Here is a 24,198-nt window from a genome sequence, read left to right as displayed (position 1 = left end):
CAGCTGAGAAGTTTGCTGAGCAGATTTGGCTGTTACTCACCTGATACACAATCGTGGCAATAACATCGCAATGCGGCTGATTTATTGCCAAGAACTCCTTTATGACCTTCGTTAATATTTCATTCGGTGGCACTAAATCACGTATAATTTGGCACAGCACTTGTCCATAAGTCCAGGCGGCGTTTCGACTTGATGATTTTATACAATGCAGAAGTATATCGACTTTATCGCTTTGCAATGCGATTATCTCCGGATCATCCTGCACAATGCCATTCGACTGCTCTGTACTTTCCAGCTGAGCGGCGGAGCCTACAAAGCAGAAGGATACGATAACATAATAATATATAATAATTATAACAATAATAATAATATACATATGTATAAATGACATAAGAACAACAAAACGTATGACGCTAAGAACTGTACAATGAACAAGCTTTCGGGAAGCCAAATACTTTTGGCCATTATTCTAATGCTCGCGACGCTTCAACACACCAAACTGCAAACGCGAACATCAGCGTCGGCGTCAGCATCAGCGTCATTGCATAAACTTCCTTCAGAATATACAAAAATTATCAATTAAATTTAATGGAATTTTCATATGTTCCAGTTGTCTGCTCTTGAAAGCCCCTTCCTCTCCTGACTGGTCTGCCTCGCAATATATATTTTGCATATCTATGTATGTGTATCAAAGTGCGATTCAAATCTAATATGTAATCGCTACTGTTCAGCAAAGTTCAGTTGTTTGTTTGCGAGCTGGACAAGAAAAGAGTTAATCTCAATGTATGACAAATAATTAGTTTCACCATGTATACAGATTGTCTAGTTAAGAATGCTCCACTATAAACAATTAAGAGTTCCCTAGTTGAAAGAGTTTAACTCTTAGATAACTTGCACCCAAATCTCTTCAACTATCGTAAATCGGACAATTCGTAGATAGTCAAGCCCAAACGAGCACATATTGAATTATAGTGGTCCTCAAGCCACCTTCAAATTGCGCTGTATATATCATATTCTATGAATGTCACCCATATGTACAACAAAGTTTCAAAGACTCATTGATAGTTGATATATTTCTTTAAAATTGTCAATTCAAACACTTTTCAGTGAAGCTAAGGCAAATAGATTCAAAATATTTTGTCTGGTTCCCATTGAAAGCTTTTCATGTATTTCGCAACATTTGGCTGTAGCATTCGCGAATTATTTACAATGCGTGGTCTTTGGCAGCAATATAGCTGTTGCCAATTTAGGTACACAATTATGAACGCCACAATTGCCGCAAGCAAATGGGACAAGAACTGCAAAAATATTGCATAGTTTGAAGCGTTATCCTGTCCCCTTTAGCGGACAATATAGCAACAAATATTTATTATTGCAAACGGTTAGGAAAATGCCAACATTTTTTTTGCAGTTCTGTGAGCATTTTGTGACGTCTTGTGCCTGACACATTTGTTAATTTTTTTTTGCGCAGCCAGACACTTTATTAAACTAGACTAAACAAACGAGCAAAAAGTGCGCCACGCAATGGCCAACTTCCACTTAGCTACACTTCGCCCTGACTGGCTGCGAGAGCCTAAATATCACCCATGCTGCTGCCAAACTGCCACATAAGGGGGTGTGGTCAGCCGTCAGCGCAAACATTGACCATTTTCAAAGGGTTTGCATGCTGTGCGCATTTGCCAAGAGCTGGAGAGCGAATTGCACATCGTGCACGTACAACGTGCAAGAAAAATACATGTAGACGCGTAGTGGTTCGCGCCCTGACTATCGCGTTGTTTGCCACCCACATTTACACATATAGCTGCCATCGTTTTAGCCAAAAGCTGCACCAAGCTGCTGCACACATTTACTCACTTTGCCCAAAAATCTAAGCCACAAGTTTAAAATTGAATATTGTGCGAGAAAGCGAAAGACAGAAAATCAAAGTACTATGACAAAAAAATCAAAATACACGAAGTTAAACGGCTTACAGCTAAGCCAATTACCCAGAGAAATAGGCTTTCAAATAACAACTGCGAGATAATAAAGCCAAAATTACCAAAATGGCGAAATAGCCAAAATATTTTGTCTATGCAGATTGAGTAAAAAATTTTGCTGTTATAGAGTTAAGTGCTCACTTTTACGCTAAATGGGCAGCACACAATAAAAGAAAATAAAACTCTAGTTACAAAATATTTCAGTATTTAATAAAGAAAACATTTTGTCAGAAGAGTTAAACTGAGTATGCTGTGAGTGTGAAGTACTTTTGAGCGTAATAAGTGACACACAATTGCGTTAATAACTGAAAACAGAGGGAATAATTGTTGGCGTGTCAGCTAGCCAACTTGAAAAATTGATAGCAAATGAAAACATTCGGTATTTAGCAAAAATCAACAGTAATTACCAACGCATGTTCTTATACAGACAGTAAAACACAAACTCACAAATAAACGCAGTCATGCCCACAATGGGCAGAAAAAGGCAATTGTAAAAAATTTGCTAGTGGGAGCATTGACTTTTCTATTGTAGAACAATTAACCAGTTGGCATCAGTGAAAACTTAACATAAACTAATACTAGAGTGAATGCAAGAGATATTATCCAATTGACTGTTCTCTAGCTTCACACTCTGGCTTAAGGAGCCTTTATATAAGCCACAATTGGGTAAGATATTTTCTCTCTTCATCGATAAACATCTACAAAAATCTGTTTGTTATTTTGGTTGTCTGGATATTGTTGTTGTGTATATTTTACTTATTTCTTCTTTCCTTTATCTTACTTACCCACATACATGCAAGACAAAAGCAATTTCAATGCTGGAATTGAAAATTTCTCATTTTCCATCTTCAGCAGTTCGAGCGCAAGTTTTTCAATTTTATGTCGCAAGTGCGGTGTAACCACAGTTCCGCCCTCACTACCTCCACCAGCTGTGCCCAATGCCGTTCCTATTGCAGCACGTCCAGCAGTCCTTCCGATGGCTTCAGTTGAGGTAGGCGTTGCATTCGCACAGCTACTATTCACCACAGTACGCTCTAGACCCTGGGAAAGGCAGAATTTTATAACGAAGGGAAAAAATCAAAATTAATTGACAGTAGATAAGTAGAATACATAATATATATATAGAGAAGCATTTTGTGGCGATTCGATTTCTTAAGTCGATTTTATCTGTAGTATTGAGTGGTAAAATGTTATTGTTATTTACCGCTGTTGTCGCCGCACGCTGTTGCGCTGGCCCACTTTCACCCACTATCACCACTCGCTACCATTTCAATATGATAGCTCGAAAAGCAAAAAAAAATAAAAATTAAACAAAAAAAAAATTAAAAAACATTTGAAAAACCAAAAAGACTAATTGAATGTCCAATGTCATCTAAAACAATTAATGCTAAAAAAAAACCTTCGGCAAAAAATTATCTTACATGCAAACATCTGCAATTTTACGAGCTGGACTGGATAAAAATGATACGGCATCTAAAATGCTATTTGATTCATGGTTACAAATATGAAAGAATCGTGTTAAACTAATTTCTCATTCTATTGTTTTGGAAGAAAATGAGAAAAGTATTAACGAAGGCACACCACATAGCCAGATTAAATGAACAGATGGCCTGGAGCCAGGAGTGGCAAAATGTTGTATTTTCTGATGACATACATTTTTTATTTATGCATACATAAAATGCTGGCGGCTGCTGATAGAAATGAGATCAATATGAGAATATATTTTCGACTATAACTTGGGTGTATCTCATCCGACCTTGATGAAATCTGCAAATTATGTATTAATTAGATTCTGCTTTTAAAATTGTTGCATTTATTCCTATCGGAAATATAAATGTATAGATATTCGCAAAACGGAGGCAGTTATTGATAAAATAAAGCAAACTTGATCTGCAACAGGTATACGATATATCGATTCGGCCATTATACCTTTTTTACTAATTTTTAATGGGTTCAGGGTATATATATGTAACTAATACTCAGATGCACATATATTTGTCAAGAACTGTTGTCAGCGGTGCCCCCAATTAGGTTATCTAGTCGCATGCTGTAAAGGCTGTTAGAATCGCAATTTATCGATTATTAAATGGGAAAATTATGAGCACTGGCTAAAGAATTTATTATTGATGTTGCCATGCTGTCAAATAAACGATGTGTACACAATGTTTAAGCAACAATTTCATACATTGGACTTTGAGCTGTGAGCCATTACCAAAACGTCAACTCTTGTGCATACATACACACGGACAAATACAAAATAGTATGAGGCGACTTGTTTGTAATTTGTGCTTTTCTGACGCTCTGTTTTGGCCAATAATCATTTCCTGTTGGCTTCGCATTTTTTTCTGTGTCTGCCTGTTATGAGAACATAAAATTTGTTTGTACATGTCGTAGTTGGCTGGCTGGTGGGCCTCTTGCATATTGTCAATCAAAATACCAATTAAGCGCGACGTGGTGGCTGTCTGAGTTGAAGTCGGCCACCCGATTGTTTAGGGAAATAGCTGAGCGTTTAGGGCCATCAATGGAAACGTTTGTCAACTTGAAAGGCGCATCAATGTGTGTCTTTGACAAGGTATACTTACATGTAGCACGCACAGATAGAGCTCCTCGTTGTGGGTATTTTTCAGAATATTACTAGCAGCAATTATTGTGTTCGATAGCAAATGGCATTGCGGTACGAATTTCGATGTCCACTCGATCAGGCTAAAATTTAGCGTCCAAACTAATTTAGAATGAGTATCACTGAACTGCAGCGGACTGAAAATTAAGTAAAATGTCAAATTAAATTCAGTTACACATTTTTAAGCGATGTAAGCGACGCAGAAATCAATGCAAAAAACTTTGAAACGTTGAAACGCTATCCGTTGGTATTACGCGATATGCCGCAACATTTTCAGGGTTGTGAAATGTTCGAAAGCAAAGCAACTGAAGTGCTGAAATATGAACTTTCATCAATAGCCACAGCAAGCATTAAGCGAAAACTTACATGAAAGCAGTCTACCAGCCTCGGCTGCAATGTCAATAACTACAATTTGACTAGGAGCAGCAGCGGTAGCCGTAGTCCAGACAGTGCCATCGATCAGGCATTTCGCTTGAGTGGGTAAAATCTATCGACAGCCGCAACAACAACCATTATGGCCATGGAACCTACATCGAGTTATTATTTTGACTTTTGGTATCGCGAGAAAGTAAAGCGCAGCATGTGTCGCAGTCGCAGTCCTTAAAAAGCTTTTATAACGCCACAAAAGGCAGTTAGGTAGATCACAATGCACGTAATGCAAAACATGAACTTTCACCATTATTTGATCAGGCGACCAGGCGTTGATAACGGTCCACAAGCAATACACCCAGTACACAGAGTTTTGTTGTTTGTGGTGTTAGCCAAGATGTGGCAATGAGTTTTCATGATATAACTGATGCCTAATCACAGGTTGCCTAGCAGCATTAATTGCTGCCGAGAACTTGAGATTTACGCAATGTGCAAACAGACCCCAAAGTTTAACTACTAAAACTACACATATATGACTACATGGGTTTGTGTCTGTGTGTTTGAATTACCTCTCGTCAATGATACCATGCCGATTGATATAGCCAACAATTAAGTCACGCAGCAATGTGAGCTCATCGCTTAGCTTGCCTATTGCCGTATTAGTCCTGCTGCAGCATTCCAACAGACAGAGTAAGCCCTGAAGGGCCGCAATGCGTATGAAACAGTGTGAGCTCTTCAAATAGACGTTGCCAATCAGCGCCACCAAGTGCTGCAACTCGCTGTGGCTGGGTATCAGCAGTGCCTGTGTGCGGCACAGCAAGTAGATTATGTGCTGCAATAAAAAGAAATAAAAATAGAAGAATATGCAATGAAAGATGTAGCTAATGCTATTTTGAAGTGGGAAGTTTTTAACTTGCCTCATGCGATATGGTATCGTCCATGGGAATTAGCTCCTGAAGGCGAAGCGTGCGCTCTTTAATCCACTTGATTTGATCACGACTCTCGCAGATTTCACAGAACTTGACCAGATTTGGCAGCACCAATATGTGATTTTGCTAGAACAATTGAATTTCCAATTAGTCTGATTTGGCTTGTAATATCCGCCCACGGCTATGCTGCATTGACGGTGCATGTGACTGACCCTCATGCAGTTAATTCATCAGTCGCTTTCAAACTTACCTCTATCATCTGCTGCAGAACGTCAAACACAAGCTGCGTGCTACTACGAAAATCAATGCCCGTCAGCTGTGCAAAATGCCTATAGTTACGCCAGGCGGTGTCACTCATGCTGCCGGATTGACTCTGCCTGTCCAGTTCGCAGCCTGCGCCAAACGCCTCATCCAGGCCAGTTGTCCCGCCGTCGTAGGGTAACATGTGTGCATATGCTTCCATTAGAGCCCAGCTAAAATCGAGATCGCATTGATTGACCGTAAAGTTACATGTACCAATCACATTGTCCTCCCTCGGCTGGCGCTCCAGATTGGCCAGATAGAATACGTTGCATGTATCGACAAGCAGTTGTACTTTGTGCAGTTTTTTTAAGCTATAAATGGAAAATTCGAGAAATAAAACTTAACGAAAATGTATCTATAAAATTAAGTTAACTTTAGCTGTGCTTGATATATCGATAAAAGTACGTTAACTTTATCTGTGCGTAGTATACGGTAACTAATATTCTCAATTTAAGTTTAAAGCTTGCACACTACATCCATGTTTTTCATTGTTTCAAGTTGCTTTTGCATATTTAAATTCAAACAGTAAGCGTCCACCACACCACTTCAAATATAATGATATAAAAATATTAGATCGAAGTTGCAAACTATTAGACAATTATTAAAATTTATATAGCATGTCAAAAATATTGGAACTTCTTTCTCTATAATTAACAAGGAATTGCATGATTTTATTGCTCGACATAGTGATGATATATACTCATACATATACTTTTGTATCTGCTAGAGATGCATGTATACAAAAAGGCTGGTGCTCTGGGAAAGTATCTAAAAAGCTGTTGTACAAATTATTTTAGGCGTTTGATGTTACAAACTAGTTGTGCTTTTAAGTTATTGAGCTTTGTTAATTAAAAAAAAAAAAAAATAACAAGGGTTGCGGTGGTTTCCGAGACGAGTGAGGTATGATTCGGGAGCAGCACGTAGCATGTAAGCAAAAACTTTAGATCATTTCATCTACTTTATGCTTTTTTATTTACGCATTAAAAAGTATTGTGTCCACTTGCTAAATATTAATTTGAATTTTCATCATTTCTAATTTTTCATAATTCTCAATTTTTGCTGACACTCACCTAATGCTGTCACAATTGATGCGTTGCCAGCGAGTCGTATGATAAAACTGACTATTTCCATGGCCGAGGAAGGGAAAAGTTGTATACGTTGTTAGCAGCTCCATGATGGCCTGCAAGCAGAGCTGCTTGATCTGGAATTGCTCCTGCTGATCGACCATGTGCTCATCGTACAGCTTATTGATTAACAGCAGAAATGTCATAAAGTACTCCTCGAACTGCTGACGTGTTGTGTAACCAAAGATAGAGAGCCTGTGGCAAGGAGTAAGAATATGAATGTGTGTGTTTGTTGAATAATAAATAAATTGCAACAGCCATTTAAATTTTGCTCAGGCAAATTTAGTTAACAAAGACCGTATAAATTTAATTCAATTAGTTTAAGTTCTTTAAATATTTAAAAGCCAAAAATCTTAATTTGCCATTGATTAGTCTTATGACGCTCCAAGCAACTAAATTTCTACTTCGCAACTGTATGTATGCACTTAAATATTTGCATGTAATATCTCTGTTGTGTGGCACGGTCACCCAGCATTGTAATTGCCTTTTGACAAAAGTTATGTGAAATTGTTTTTGTCTGAGCTCAGCGGTTTGGGCGCAATTACCCCAAACCAGCGAACTGACACCCCATATCGCTGGGTGAGCTCTGATTGCCTACCCTCTCTCAGTCACTATCTGATACGCACACATGCATTTATCTCACTTTGCTGCCAATAATTTGTTTATATCCCTGCGTGGCTTCTCCTGCTGCTACTGTTATGGGTTTCACTTCAGGACATCAACTCGCTAGCCAGCGTCTAAAGTGCTAATTTATACTCCTATGCCAACCTCTGGCTGTCACAATGTCATCCTCATAGTCGTCGACGTCGGCACAGCTTCATCTAATAGAGCTGTTGATGTTCTGCTCAGTCAGCCCTTTGGGGGATTTTTTCGTTTCCGCGAGTTGGGTGCTGGTTGTCTGGCTACTGTCATAATCTGTGTGTGGTGTTGTTGCTGATGACACTGATGTGGTTTTGATGTTTGCGCTTTTGCAATGCTAAGAAAAATGGGTTACACGAGTGCCACTTTAAAGTCAAACATTGAATGTTCGGCTGGTCACAGAGTGACGTGCATAATAAACACACATACACTCAGTCATATTGTTATACACCAAATTCCATGCTGTTGATAACTAAAGAGTTGGCAGCGTAATGATGACGGCTGGTAATGAAACAATAACAAAAATATAGCTAGTGGTAGCAACTGCAAAAGCATCAGTAGCGCTGTGGAAACTGTCAAGCGAGAAGGACGAGCCAATCAACCGCTCTGTCATGGACCAAACGACACCGGACAACCGACAAAGGCACTGTGATGACAATGACAACTTACAAGTCAGCACACACAAACACATATGCAAAATACATATAACACTGTTGTTTTCATATACGGCTTAGCCAATATTGTTCTTAACCGTTTCTGACATGTCTGACGGAGAATTGTCAGCAACAATATTCTCATCTTGTAAATACAATAATGCCAATGATAGTGATGTGAAGTCAAGCTGATCACCTGAATGCAGCATCTAACAACAGCATCCGTAACTGGAAATGCTTTAGTCAAGTATTCCCGAATAAAAACGTAGCACCAAAGCTTGAACTCTTTGTTTGGTTTGGAAATAGATGAGTATATATAGTCTACATTTCATGTTTTTAGCTCAAAAGGGATCGAAGAAAATTGCGCGCACACAAGCGGAAAGACTGACATAAAGCATGAAGGACATTGCACAATCTCTATATACGCTCATACCGATACAACTAGGAGATTCCAAAACACAGCTGATATGCTATATTCTATTTTTATCCATATTCGCCAGACGGTATGAGGTATCAGTAAAATTATTTAATATAATATTATAATAATAAATAGACTTGAAGTGATATACGAAATCTTATATTCCAAATTTGGAGTCACTAGTTCTTACAGTCTCAGAAATTTGCGTTTCACACAGGCGGCCATGGCTAGATAGACCATTTGTTAATCCTGATCAAGAATATATAAACTAACAGAGGCTTCCTTTTGGTTCTTACGTACATTAGCACTTTTTACTCATTTCTAATGGGTTCAGGAAAGTGTTGGAAATAACTGTATTTGCCTATGTACACCGCAGATTGTCTTGCATTCCCGTTTTATAGTCTTAATCTGTTGTTGCCTGCGAGCAACGGTAATTGTAAGTTCCTTATGATGAAGACCTTCTTCAATGCTATGTTTAAGCTATTTTCATGAAGTAAGAGTCAGTCGCTTTTGGTCGCTTGAATCGCGTAGTATAAGTCGCATGAAGCGGACATATATTCTGTATTAAATACTAAGCTCTGAATAAATATAAACCCCAAGTTATAATAGAAAGAAATGGCAATTGCTAAAAAAATATAAATTAATTTTTTTCGATATTCGAAAATCAAATCTACGAAAACTAATATATTTTCAGAGTTGATTGACAGTATCATCTACAATTACTCACCTCTTGACAAACTGACGTAGCACATCCACATCACTCAGGCTATCCACAGGTATGGGGGGCAGCTTGCCATCGCCGGTGGCAGTGGTTGCCTGTTGCTGCTGCTGTTGAATTAGCTCATAGGGTGTCACTGCGTAAGCATACAACTGATGTGTGCGCAGTAGCGAGGTGCCAATGGATGCAATAAGAGTCTTGAAGAATTGAGATAGACAAATGGATAGACAAAAAGTTAGAAGTATTTGCAGGTTGATAATTGTCCAATTTTGAATGTCTCTCACCAGGGGCACTTGAACCGGCGCCAACTCATGACCGGCAAACTGCAAGCGACTAAATTCGTTGACTGTCAGCACTTTGCCGTTATGCAAGGACTCGATATCAATTTGCGTTTCAATCAATTTGGCAAGGAAAATAGCCTGGGATGCCGGCTCTGTACTTTGCAGACGATGTCGATGGTAGAAAATTGTATCCTGCAGCATGTGGCGTGCAGCAAGCACCGGCACTTCGAGCAACTCTACACGCAAGGCATCTGTACTGGAATTGATTGCCCCCCAGATACGTGGCTGCTGCAACATTGCATCCAAACAGCCCAGCAGCACACCCAGCCCATCCTGGCCAACATCTGCACTGAATCCAGCTTTTAAGAGTTGCACTGCAGCGCTGGTCAACCAGCGCATATATGAGAGTAGTGTGGGCAGCTGCTCCGGGCGCAGCAAATGCTCAGCCACAAACTTCTCGATGTGTTTCGCGTCGATGTAAATGAGCGCCGTTTGCTCGAGGCGCCCTATGGACACAAGCAACGTAGTAAGCGCACGTGCCACATCCAACTTCTCAAAATCGCCGCCCACCTTCTTCTCCATATCCTGATTTTTAGCCAACCGCGACATGAGCGACGTACAGGCCACACGCGCCAGCGGCGGCAACTGCATGTAGTTAATGTGGGGCGCATGTTGGATGCACTTCTGCCTAAAGGCAGCCACCATAGATGTAAGCGAGCCGTCGAGTGCGTGACGCAGCAGACGCGCCTCTTGCACTGGACCCAAGCTGCGAAACAGATGCTGAAGCTTGGCCTCCGATGGTATTTCCAGCAGCAGCCACATCAATTGCTGTTGCTGCTGCGACGCGTCCGCATGCTGTGTGGCAAATTTAATAACCTGTGGCAAACGAATTAAAAAACAAATAAGCAAAAGCAAAGCAAGGCGCAAAAGCGTGTCATCGCTAAGTTGAGTGGGCCAACTCATTTACCTGCGTAAACAACCAGTCCTCATCAATAATACGCGGAGGCGCAGCAGTGCCATTGTCATTTGGCCATTCGAGGTCCTTTAGCCTTCAATGAAATATAAATACAAACTAATGTTAATTGGAAAATTTTGTTGAGTAAATCGCTTAAAGTGAATTAGTTATTGCCTAAATTGCAAGCAATCAAAAAAGCTGTCAGAGAGAGGCATATGCGACTGCGGTGATCACTTCTGGAAAAATTGATTTAAATATTTGCCAAGAGTGACAGATTTCAGAGCATAATTGTGCACATTACTTACAGCATGGTGCGCAATTCGTCTTGGTCCTCATCGCCGGCCAGTTCGCCATGCATCAATCTATCGTAGATGTCGCTCCTAGTGGTCGGAGTACTTTGGGCGAACAGTCGTCGTGCGAGCCGCTCCATAGGTAGCTGCATTGCCCGTTGCCCGTCATGCAGCTGATGAAGTCGACTAAGCAGCTGTAGCGATTGCAAAGTACAAGTTGCATAGTTGTTAGAGTCACCAGCTGAGTGCTCAACCTGGGTCTCACAGATGCGGTAAAGCAGTCGTAAGACTCTGCGAATCGAGTGCTGCAAAGAAAATAATGGATGTGAACAAAGCACCGCATTGGCGCAGGACGTTTCATTATAATGCAAAATACCGATTCCAACTTACTTTTTTCAAGTAAGGAGCGTTTCTCAGCAGCGCCGCCTGCAGTAATGAGCCGCATTCGGGACGTACTTGACAGAGCTCGCAAAGGAATTCCAAGTGGTCGGCAATTAGGAAATTCAAATATTTGCGGGCGCACAGGCGGCGCACTTGTTGCGGACTCAAATCCACTACCTGAAATTAGTTGGTTATGAATCGGATTCAGAAGATGGTGTAGCCCAGCCTCCCACTGCCGCTGGGCTAAGCTATTGGCCGACAAGTGCCGCATATTCAAGTGGCAATCAATTAAAATTATGCGTAGCTTTAAATCAGACAATGTCCCAGTCAAAAACAGTTTAAATAACCATGCTCAGAGCCAAAGAGCAGACGAGTGACGAAGAACCTAAAACCGGAAACCAAAATCCAAACCTGATGCGGTGAACCACAAAATTACGAGCACGAAAACTGTCTGGTGGCCAGTCTCTTACTGTTAGTGTTGTGGAGCAGTCAGTTGCCAAATCAGCTTCCAAATTCAAATTAAACTAATGTGTATCCCCTACCCATTCCTGCCCTTTATACTTACCGCATTTCCATGGCAAACTTCGTGCAGCATTGCACGGTGCAGGCCCAATTTCAGCGGCAGCTCCGACGCCTGCGCCAACAGCACCGTTGGATCCATCAAACGCATGGACAGCAGGAGCTGCAGGCAGGCAAGCAGCACAGGTTCCAGGGTTTCGCTGCCGGCAACGCCCTCAACATCGGCAGTCATCAAGAGTAAATTGTAATATTTACAGAGAAATTCAGATTCAGCCAAAACCAAACGAAAAACTGATTGCAGCGAATCCTTGTGCCGTGAGCGACAGCAAACATTGTGCAGTGCGTTAACGAAGCGCCTGGCCAGTTGGCAGTAGGCGTGACTGGCCGTGGATGAGCCCAAATTGCAGCCAGCACCTAGTGCGAGTAGCGCATCGAGACAGTCAAGAAGCTTCTCGCTTAAAACTTTAGCAAAGTAGTTAATTTCGCTTATGATGAGCGGCGAGGCGTTTTTTTTGAAGGCGGACGCTCTGGCGGCAGCAGCTGCCGAAGACGTTGAAGGTGCTTCATCTTGCAATTGCAAAGTGGTTGTTGCTTTTGTTGCTGCTTCGGCTGTGGCGGTGGCCCGAAGACGCCGCTCGGCCGTTGGATTATTTTTCAAATAGAGTTTTATGTGATTCACCAGATAAATTTCTTCGGTCTTAAGAATTACGTTTTCCAGAGTAATCATTGCCAGTGCTAAATCACTGAAGTTGCCAACGTCCTGCAAGAAATAGAAAGTGCATGAGCGTTAGATTTGACGATGACTCGCATTTTAAGTCGACAGTGCGGCAAAGTGTAAAACTTTTTCGAATCAACATCAACATATTTTCCGGCAGTAATTAGAAAGTATATCCCAAACACTCACACTCACACACACACATATTCATTCTGTGCATTCATGCAATTAAATTTGTCACACGCTGGCAGCGTTTAATTTACATATAAGAATTTTTCTGGATCTCTTGCAGCATTTTTAATTTTTACCCGCAAAATGTTATTTAAGTTGTGGTGCATTTTCAATTTCAATTAAAATGTTGATAGCATAAGTTAAGCCAACCTCCTAAACACACTCAGAGATGCATTATGTACATCCTTTGGTTAACGATAAGAGGATTTAAGGTGAAAGGATGTGATGGTAAGGCTGTTTGCAAGCCGTGTGTTGACTTATGCGCTCATTGCTCGACATAATTAATGAGGCTCACCTGAACGGCAAAAAATGCGCTATGATCAACACGACAAGCACAGAAGGTTTTAAAGAATTGTTCGCTGTAATGAGCAGCATCTTATATTTACTTTTCATACCTAAATTTCGTTTTCCATTATAAATTTGAATATTAATTAAATTTTACTTGATAAAATTGTAAGCTGTGTTTTGTGATCACAAGTTAAATAACACCAAACACCCATCACAAAATATAAACGAAAATATTTTTAAGTAGCCTTGCGACTTCCGAAGCAACGATAACTTAAATTACCAGTTTTTGCTTAGACAAGTGATGCATCCGATCGTATCAAAGGATATGATGCTGGGTGAGCTCAGTTAAGCGCTGCATATGCGGCACATATGTAAGTAGATATAACACTTGTTGACTAATTAAGTTGGTTTTCGAATAGCACTACGGTCTGGGTGGCAGTCACGTTGCTTTGGCTGCAACTCTGTGATGGCCATGGTGTGGCTGGTCTAATAGCTCGGTAGGTCGACAGTTAATGCATGTGTAGCTTAAATGCGCATTAATAGTTGAAAATGTGCGACATTGAAGCGTATGTATTAAAAATGTCACGTATGCGACATGTGCCACATTAACTACGGTGCCACAAAAAACAACAACAAGAACACGTGCAAAAAAAACAACTCTCTCTTTATATATATAAATATATATATATATATATGTATATGTGTGTGGCTTGCAACAGAAGAAATGTGCACCTGCATGTACATGTGGACAAGCGAAAAGGGAGAAATGACCAATCATTACCCCTCATAAGAGCCACTGATGCATGAGTGTTAAATGAACCATTTGCCAACTTTACAAGCGACACTGCGTGACAAATAAGTACAAACAAATTTAAGAAAAAGAGAAACATAAGAGAAATATGTTCTATCATTATACAGATATTTTTATGAATCTCCTGTTCGTATTTATTAAAATGGTATATGGAATATTCGAATATTTTACAACAAAATGATCCTTTTCGTTATGTTATCTTCGAACTAAATTTTATAAAATATAAAAGATGATAATATTTATTTGATACCTTATGAAGTTGTATAAGTGAAAATGTGTTTGTATGTCATTATTATGTATTTCATTAAATCAGTACACTGGATTGAATATTACAAAAGCATTTGAGTGCATTGAAAAGTTGCAACTTATTAAAAGGAACTTCATTAAAGAATATATATGGTGCTGAGGCTGAGGAATTAAATTAGTTAAGGAGAGGTTAGACAATTCTTGCATTGCTCAATGTTCGGTGGCTGTGTAAGTTACCGCGTGAACTTTGGTAGCTTTAACTTACCTGCTCAATAAAGAGTTGCAGCAATTGCAGAAATCCTTTAATGTCGGCCAACACATAGTTGCCATTGTTACGAAAGCAGCTTTCCAGCAGCCGCAGATCACCGAATGTGTGCACTCGCAGCTGTCCAGTGGCGAGCGAGCGACAAACTAGGTCATATATGACATTCGCATCCTGGGAGCTGAGGTATGTGGGCGCATCAAGTTGCTGCAGGCTTCGCTCGTAGAGCAGCACCAGTGCCAACAACTGCTGAACGGTGCGTGCGCCAATGAACTTTTCTAGCATGCCCAGTACAACTTCCTTTTGTGTGTCCAGTTCGCGCCGCTGCGCCAGTAGCACTTGCTTTGTCTCCTGCGTCGGCACAGCAGTCAACGGACTCTGGCAGCTGGCACGCTGTTGTGCGGCATTCAAATTGAGTGCCTCGTCGATCGGGTTGTGCATGAAAAACAACTCATAGCTAAGCGTCTTAAGCGCCAGAAGCGCCCCATTCCGAACAGCACCATTTGCCAACAAATTGTTGGTTATGCTTATAATCTTCGGTATGGTAATGAGCTGACGATCGCTTTTGTGTGTCAACTGCATGAGAAACTTGACCATTGCTGGCACTATTATGGGTGCATTTCTGGGACGGAAAATTCAGATTAAAAAATAAGAAATATTTAAAATTCAATACCTTTAGAGAAAAATATTATAATCTCTTATAAGTTGTTGGATTTTTAAAAAAATATCAATTCCTCTATAAAAAGCTGCGAGCCTCTCATAACGTTAAAAAAAAATTAAAAGATTTTAATCTCGAGCCCATTTTGGTCATGGCTTTACATGAAGGTCAAATACTTAAAATATATATATATATAGAAACGGAAACAGTTATTCTGCTATGAAGTAGTTTTAAGTTGACATTACGATTGGTATATTATTTTTGAGCTTTAGGCATATATGTATAATAATATAATATTTTGTACATAATGTGAATTTAGAATTTTAAAACAGACTATACTTGCTAATGCGGTCATTTATTGACCCCAAAATGTATTTACCTATCTATTCCACTTTCAATTAGATCCAAATTGTTGAGTATTTGCTCGAATATAACGCTTTTGGAGTCCAGTATGCTGTAAGTAACGTTCAGATCCAGCAGCTGCGATAATAACATCAATATGGGCGCCTGTATTAGCGCATTGGACTTCATAAAGAGCTGAGAGTGGTGCAACATGAATGGAAATGTATAAATACAAGTAGCAGGCAAATGTTTATCATAAATTGAATATGAAGAGTGCACATTGCTGCACGTGTGGCATGAGCTTTGTGTCTGCGCAGTTGTAATTGGTAACTAGTGAAATTAATTAGCAATTGGCGACTCACCGTCAAACAGTAGATGACAAGCGGCTCGAATAATTTTATAAGCCGAACGCAGTCACTTGCCGGTGGCACTTCCGCCTGCATTCCCTGCACAAAAAGCGATCCCAGAGTGGGAGGCTCTTCAATTGTTGTTGTTGTTGGTGTTGCCGTTGTAGTTGTCGTTGTCACACCCAAGCTCACGGAAGCTGCTGGCAACAATGTAGAGGCGCCTCCAGCACGCTTTGCCTCAAAATACTGGCGCACAAATGAGTCATGGTTAACAGCGACTTCTCTTTGCACTTGGCCGGCAAAATTTTGGCCAAATAAATATTTTAACAGTTGCCGCAGACATGCAACGCACTCGCCGGGAGCATAATTTATTAGTTTGGTCAAATACTGTAGTATTTCTTCAATTAATTTCAGAGCTGGTGCATTTGAAGCTCCAAGCACTCCGGTCACTGGAGGTGCTGATGCCTCCAGACACAGACTCAACGCATTGAGGCAGCTCTTCAGCAGGGAAATTAATAAGCCGCCTGAATCGTGATTTATGGTTATCTGCAAGCAGAGACAAAAGACAAGAGCGATAAAAAAATCGCAGATACGCTAGTCATGCACAACGGGATGCAGCGTACACATTAAGTCACAACGCGCAGCCAAACCAAAAAGTTGCAAGCATTTCGTCGCTTAGTGCATTTTTACAACTAATTGCAAGGAGGCGTTGTCCAAAAGTATATTGCATATAAAAAGGCGGATTGCATCGTACGTGCGCTGCAATTCAAGCTGTGATTGCAAACTGGATAGGATTGGAAAATCTCAGGCCACGTACCCGAAGAACTTTTACCATTTGCTAGCGCCAACGCCAGCGACAGCTTCAGTTCCGACTTGATGGCGGTTTTCCCCGACTTCACTGCCGTGTATACCTGAGGCTTTGACTTACCTTGTAGCTGTCATTAGCACCTCTTAAAATGTTGTAAAGTTTCATGTAAACGTAATCGCTGGCAAAGTAACCCATCGCCGTCAATACCGTATGCTCCCCGCTCCCGCTGCTGTTCAGCGTGAAAAGCTCACTTTTCCCCGCCTTGTACGTTTTACTAGTGCTGCTTGACTGCACAGGACGCTGATTGCCCACCAGATGATAGTAAATGTTAAGCAACTTGACGCAGTGACGCAGCAGAAAGTCCAGCTGGGCAGTAGCCAGCACATCGCCAGAGCTGAGCTTGCTACCTGCAGGGAGATAGAGAAAAGAGGCAAATGTAGAATATGGAAAGTATTCTCAGCATTTTAATGACAAAGGTAGCAATGTACGCTACACAAGCAATTGTGTTAAAATGACAACACGCGCTTCAAATTGTATAACCCCGAGTAATTGCAGATCGGAAAATTAATAATTAATTTAAAATATTTGCAATGGTAAAATATAAACTATCCCACTATAGAAACATCAAAAGAAAACAATTAATGAGAAATTAAAGCAAAATTTGCATTGGTATCCAGCGGAAAACGCCACAAAGTATGCCATGATGTACACAAATCCACTTTTTTAAATGTGTGCTTGGATCTGCTCGCGTGTATTCAGGCATGCAGCATTTCAATTTATATGTCAACAATGCAATGCAATAGTAAATAAATGTATATTTGTGCTCGTAAATAAAATGCCAGCACGAAAAATGATTATGAAAATTAATATTTTTCCGCAAACAAATTATATTGTAGATGTATAAATATTTATAAAAAAAAAAATTAAGTGTTCGGGGAGTCATTATAACAACCCTCAGAGCCGCAAACTGAGCGACGTCAGGTAAGGGTGCTGGGGATCTGAAGTTTGCATAACATTAACTAATTAATTGAAAATTGCATATAATGGACCGATGCTTCACCTCCGCTGCGAGTTTATATTTATGTAGTCGCATTTTCATAACATTCGAAGCGAGCAGCATGCAACAAAGTAAAATTATATTGGAAAACAATCGCGACTTTAAAATACTTAAAAATCAAGAATTTTTTTTTATTTTTTGCCCGTCACGAATACTCAAATTTACTGAAAAAATGTGTGTAAGAGTTTGCACAATAATCGATATAGAATAATCGATCATAGCATAAATCACCTACCCTTCAGGAATCAAAATATATAAATAGTTTGAAACGCGATTCTAGCTCGAAGTTCATGCTCAAATAACACCCTCGAAAATGGCCTGTAGAGACGGATCAAAAATTCCCAGAGCAATAACCTTGTCCAAACTGAACTAAAAATCCAGGGCTTTTTAATCATGGTATTACTTCGAGATAAATACTGCGTTTATAGTTGAAAACGTAGTTCTGGCTCAATATTGACTTTAAAAATCATGCTCCTAAAATCCTGATCCACAACTTCGCCAAAAGTCAACCGAATTTTTAAAATTAAAGTATTAAATTGTGGTCGACCATAATTGCTGAAAGTAATATTTTAGCGAAACAAAATTTTATTGACTATTTGACTATGAAATATATATATATATATATATTTTTTTTTTTGTAGCATTTATATTTTAAACATTAATCAACCTATTCAAAGGCTATAAAACATTGATTTGCAACAGAATGAATAATAACAGTGAATTACAATCTATAACATAAACATGAGACAGGTTTTAGCAGTTAATAAATAACATCAAAAATTACATTTGTGGCACATTTATTTAACGCCCTACAGTCCAGAGGTCGCTGGTGTGGAGGCGCTTCAACCTCCTGCGTGTTGTATTCGACCAAGATTTTGCAGCTGTGCTCCAGAATGGTATTCCATATGTCCATGTAGGCAAGATGATGCTCCTGTACACCAGCAGCTTGTTGCTCAAGCTGAGTTTGCTTGATGGATTCAGCAACCAGTTGAGTTTGGTTTTTTTGGATCTACTGCAGTGATATGGATGTGTTTGCGCCAGGTAAGTTTCCTGTCAAAGAACATACCCAGGTAGCGAACATGGTTTTCCTGAGGTATGACCGTGTTATTGAGTCGGACAGTTGGACAATTACCATTCCTGAGCGCGAGCGTGCAGTGCTGAGACTTGCTCCCGTTGACGCAGATGTTCCACCGGTTGGCCCAACTACTAAAACCATCCAAGAACCTCTGCGTAACCGCAGCTGCTCTCCAAGTAGTGGTGGAGTTAGCAAGGAACACTGTATCATCCTCGTATGTGGCAAGCAGCGTGTTTCTGGCTACTGGTATCGGCAAGTCCGCGGTGTACAAAGTGTACAAGGCAGGTCCAAGGACACTACCCTGCGGTACACCAGCTCCAATGGGTCGGATGTTTGATCGCTCGCCCCTAACTTCTACTATAAAAGAACGGCCAAGCAAGTAAGACCTGAGCAGTAAATACTGCGCTGATGGTAGCAGGGACTTAAGCTTAAAAAGCAGGCCATCATGCCATACGCGATCAAATGCTTGCTGGATATCCAGGAAGACGGCAGAGCTGTACTGCTTATTTTCCAAGGCCTCGAGGACGTGCTGTACTACTCGATGAACTTGCTCTGGTGTACCATGGTGGTGCCTGAAGCCAAACTGATGATCAGGAATGGCCCTCTGGAAGCCACTTACTGCCGACAATCTTCCAAGAAATATTTTTTCCAATATTTTGGAGAAAGTGGACAGCAAGCTTATCGGTCGATATGACGAGACAAGATTATCCGGCTTGCCAGGTTTCGGAATCATCGCAATCACAGCACACTTCCACGGAGTGGGGAAGTGGTGGATGCGAACCATGGAGTTAAAAAGTAGCACCAAGAACATCACTCCCTTCTCTGGGAGGGCCTTAGCAACTCTGCCGTTAAGCCTGCGAATCTGTAAGCGGACCTCAGTAGGGGCGATAGTTGTGATCGGTTGTACAGGATCTAGATCTGCATTTAAAAATGCTTCAGTGTCCTGTACCTGGCTGGGCGATGCAAGTGCAAAGGGCGTGAAACGACTTTGCAGCTCGTCCGCAAACGCCGATGCAATATCTGCATCCGATGGACACCAAGTGTTATCAGGTCGCATAATGGGGATCCGCCTGAGTGGCTGCCGCTTGACACAACGCGTTGCCTTCCACAAATTGAATCCATGATTCTTATTGGGATTGGCATTGCGGAGCATATCTTGGAAATATTTGCTCTTAGTGACAAACAGCAGCTTTCGCAGCTCGTACGCAGCCCGCCTGAAGTCCCTTAGATCCAAACGATTGCGTGAGCGCATATATTGACGACGCAGTGCTCTCTTGTGTCTTACCAGATCCAAAATCTCTGGTTTTAAAAGAGGCTGGGCTGGACTGGGAGGCGAACAAGGTAGTTGGCCAACATGGAGTATTCCGCTGCCACGTTAATATTACGCAGGAATAACTCCGCTGCGTCGTCAATATTAGCCGGGGAACTCAGCTCCATGTTCAAATTTACGAGCTGCTCCAACCTCTGCCGGAATCGGGTGATGTTTGCCTTGCGTGGCAGAAGGCGAGTCTTGGGAGCATTCAGAGCTGCAGCCACTCTGTACTCAACGATCAAGGGGATGTGATCGGAGTTTAGCTCAATTCGCTCGGATATACCAAGACAGTCAGACCGGATCCCAGCGTACACAGCAAAGTCAACTGCTGTTGGCCTATGATTGCCGTACGAATAGTGCGTTGCACCTCCGGTGGCAAGTACTTGGAGGTTGGAGTCTCTCACGCAATCCGCAAGCGCGATCCCACGGCGAGTGTCCAACGCTGCACCCCAGAGATGGTGTTGAGCATTCCAGTCTCCAGCAATCAGGAACTTTGGGCCAAGCTCTTCGAAGAGACATTTATAGTCTTCTATTTCCCACACAAAACGTGGTGGACAATAGACAGCCGCTAGGACTACTTCGCCTTGATCACTAGAGACTTTAACGACAGCACATTGCACGCATAGCCAACTTAATGATGATCAACTATGATCACTGCTGCTCCGCCACGCATGCGATCAGAAGGATGATTGGCAAGGTGTATATCGTAGCCTGGAAGCCAGCAGTGCGATCTGGAGCAGTAGTGAGTCTCGCAGACCAACATTACATCTATTTGATGGCGTTGAACAAATAACTCCAGCTCATTGGCGTTATTCGCAAGGCCATTGGCGTTCCACACGCCAATGCGCAACCCTATTTGACTTATCTATTTGCAAGTGCATCGTGCAACAGGCTCATCATGGCCGTAAGTGTCTCACTCAGCTTGTCGAATTTCGACATCAGACTGTCAAAAAGGAGCTGGGAGTGCTCATGGTACAGATAAGGCTGCTGCACTAGCTGAAATTGTTGCTGCGGGGGCTGCTGATGATGCTGGCGCTGTGGCTGCTGGTGTTGGTTATGCTGACGTGGTTGTTGCCGTTCTTGTTGTGTGATCTGTTGCTGATGGCGTTGCTGCTGCTGGTGAAGCTGCTGCTGGTGTTGCTGTTGAGGTTGTTGTTCAGGATGTACCTGCTGCTAACGGTGACGCTGTTGCTGTTGCTGCAGAGTCTGAGGAGCCATTTGAAGTCTGGCAGCATCAGCATAAGAAAAATGTTCCCTGCGAATGGGTGCCGGGCTTCTTGGGCGCGACTTTTGCGGATCTTGAACCGGCCTTCGTGACTGAGCCACAAGCTTCCGTTCTTTGGCAAGGCGCTGATAAGCAAGGCATATTTTCCAGTTTGCTGGATGGTTACCACCGCAGTTGGCACATTTCGGGTCAGCGTCTAAAGGTTTTTCGCATACCCGACTTGCATGAGCTGAACCACACTTCACACAGCGATGCTGCTTTTGGCAGTATTTCATTGTGTGGCCGAACTCTTGGCAACGGTGACACTGGGGAATGTCCGTGTGGCGCACTTGAGAGATGGAGCGTAGGTTGAATATTTCTTTGTTATTTGTAGCCGGCTTCAACTCCAAATAACAAAGATTCAGCTCCTTCTTGGTAGCACGACTAAAGATGGTTTGGACACCACGCACTGCGTGCCCAAGTCTGCCCAGCTCATCTCTGATGAGATCCATTTTCTGCAGGGATGGATGCAGTCCCCTGATCACGAATGGAACGGGATTCGCTTGTCTGTGAACAACCTCTGTATTGCTCTGTAGGCATCAATACCATTTGGCATTACCGTTACAGTGCCACCACCATTGCATTTGAGCATGAAACTGTCGGGCGGTGTGACATCATTTAGTGCTTGCAGGAGCCCAGCAACGTTGATAATACCCTCAGCAATAAGTGGGGGAGGTTTAGAATGTCTTGTTGGCCGATCTTCAATAGTGTCAGAAATTGGTGCGTTGAATTGCGAGCAATCGCGTATCTCGGCAGCAGCACTTAAGTGAAGCTCCTCATCGGACGCAACTTCATTGCGAGTGGACGCGTCGGGTATATAGGTGAAACAGGCACTATTATCTCTTCCATGTCGACCAAATCAACATCGGCGTCCGAATCTGACAGCAGATCCTCGAGGGCTTGTGGTGCTGCACGAACTCCAGCAGAAGTTGACGGTACTGCATCCAAATCAATTGATTCTTCAATTGTCGCAATTTTCCTCTTTTTATTGGGATTGTTGTAATTTAAATTATTATTGGTGTTGGCGTTGTTGTTGTTGCTGTTGGCATTGTTTACGTTAGTATTGGAGTTGTTGTTAGAGCCGGTGTTGTTGTTGTTGGCATTGTTGTTGCATAAAATGCTTTTGTGAGCATTGCTTTTGTTGTTGACACTGTTCTTGTTGATGTTGTTGTTGTGGCTGTTAGCACTGTTGACATTTGCCAATTTTGTTGCATTGTTGTTGTTGCTGCTTATCAGGCGAGTGCGCAGATTGTAACGGTGTTCACTGGTCAGCCTGGCAAGTGAAGGGGTTCACCAAGAAACGGTAGCTGCGGTGTCAGGCGCATCGCCGGCAGTAGAGGTAGGAGGGGTATTGCTCATGATTGTGCAATTGGCGCGCACCAAGCGCACTCACTCTAGAAGAGTGGTCGCGGCGCACGCAATAATTGCACTAGTTAAACGACTCTCACAAAAATCGTAAATGAGCTGCAGTATTGTTCGCGAGCGTCGATAATTTGAGAGAGCGGGAGATAAATAGCACGCACGCTCACACGTACAAGTGCCGAAACAAAGGAACTAGCAGACCAGCTGCGCGCGATGTTCGTATTATCACTAGAGAATGATGAGCGGGCCACAGACGGAAAAGTGCATGGGACACGACGAGATAATCAAGCTTAAGCTCGACGTGAACTCTCAGCTGCACAAAAACAGGCAGAGCAAAATTAGAAAAGAGCAACGCACTGAGCAAGAGCGCATGCAGTTTGCTTTTGTTATTTGTAATTGTTTTGATTGCGCGAATTTACACATATTTCTTATTTTAAACACAGGAATACTGTTAATATTTTTTTTTTACGACATTAATATTATCGTTAATGTTGGCACTAATTTTAGTGATTGTCCAATGAATAATGCTTTTTTGAGCACAAATTATCGCAGCCACCAAAATACTCATTCGCGCCCGACGAAGCTAAGATGATGACTGACAATTAAATTTAGCAGTTATTTTAGAAATTTTTTTTTAATGTTTGGAACACTTTGTCGTATACTTATTTATAGATTTGAAAGTTGTCAAGTTTATTTATATTGTTGCAAATAAGACTTAAATGATTGCAATGTAATTGGAAATGATTTGTTAGTAATCTTATTGTTATATAGTTTGCCTGACTCTTATTAAATGTTCAGATGTGCGATGGAAGCACGAGATGACTTGCCCCATCCCGATGTGCTTCGCATCAAAATACTTGAAGAGTCAGAAGCGCGTGAAAATAAAGAGAATCGCGAAGAACAAAACGCAATGTTCGCTAATCGTTGATGTAGACAGAAATAGAAAAGAAAGAAAAAGCGATAAAGTGCAGCGTGAAGACAGAAAATGTTTCAGCTGCGGCAAGTTTGGACATTGCGCACGAAATTGGCGAAGCAACCCACAGAAGAATATGAAACGCAATACGAATGAACAGAACAGAGCGGGTACAGCAGAAAACGGGAACTTTCGCTTAACGCGTTCGAAATTACCTTTTCTGCCGATGAGAAAAATGGCTTGTGGTGCCTCGATAGTGGTTGCACGGCACACATGAGTTCAAATAAGAGCATGTTCACCGATATTGCAAAAGTCGAAAAGACTTTACATTT

General features: G+C 41.6%; 1 protein-coding gene across 1 annotated transcript in view; it reads right to left on the bottom strand.

The window, feature by feature from the left end:
* The window catches only part of LOC6569724, a 46,361-nt gene that overhangs the window by 1,375 nt on the left and 20,788 nt on the right, over positions 1–24,198 (bottom strand). Inside the window, exons 12-28 of the mRNA XM_032741648.1 lie at positions 17,004–17,290; positions 16,091–16,621; positions 15,766–15,923; positions 14,732–15,350; positions 12,222–12,935; positions 11,666–11,833; positions 11,291–11,580; positions 10,998–11,079; positions 10,034–10,906; positions 9,759–9,946; positions 7,268–7,516; positions 6,145–6,508; positions 5,883–6,020; positions 5,535–5,797; positions 4,559–4,733; positions 2,762–3,017; positions 41–309 (exon numbers count right to left, since the gene is read on the bottom strand). Coding sequence (XP_032597539.1) covers positions 41–309; positions 2,762–3,017; positions 4,559–4,733; positions 5,535–5,797; positions 5,883–6,020; positions 6,145–6,508; positions 7,268–7,516; positions 9,759–9,946; positions 10,034–10,906; positions 10,998–11,079; positions 11,291–11,580; positions 11,666–11,833; positions 12,222–12,935; positions 14,732–15,350; positions 15,766–15,923; positions 16,091–16,621; positions 17,004–17,290 — 5,624 coding nt within the window. The remainder of the gene's footprint in view (positions 1–40; positions 310–2,761; positions 3,018–4,558; positions 4,734–5,534; positions 5,798–5,882; positions 6,021–6,144; positions 6,509–7,267; positions 7,517–9,758; positions 9,947–10,033; positions 10,907–10,997; positions 11,080–11,290; positions 11,581–11,665; positions 11,834–12,221; positions 12,936–14,731; positions 15,351–15,765; positions 15,924–16,090; positions 16,622–17,003; positions 17,291–24,198) is intronic.

Source organism: Drosophila grimshawi, unplaced genomic scaffold, assembly GCF_018153295.1.
Source record: "Drosophila grimshawi isolate 15287-2541.00 unplaced genomic scaffold, ASM1815329v1 contig_311, whole genome shotgun sequence".
Lineage (NCBI taxonomy): Eukaryota > Metazoa > Arthropoda > Insecta > Diptera > Drosophilidae > Drosophila > Drosophila grimshawi.
This window is presented reverse-complemented; position numbering and strand designations above follow the sequence as displayed.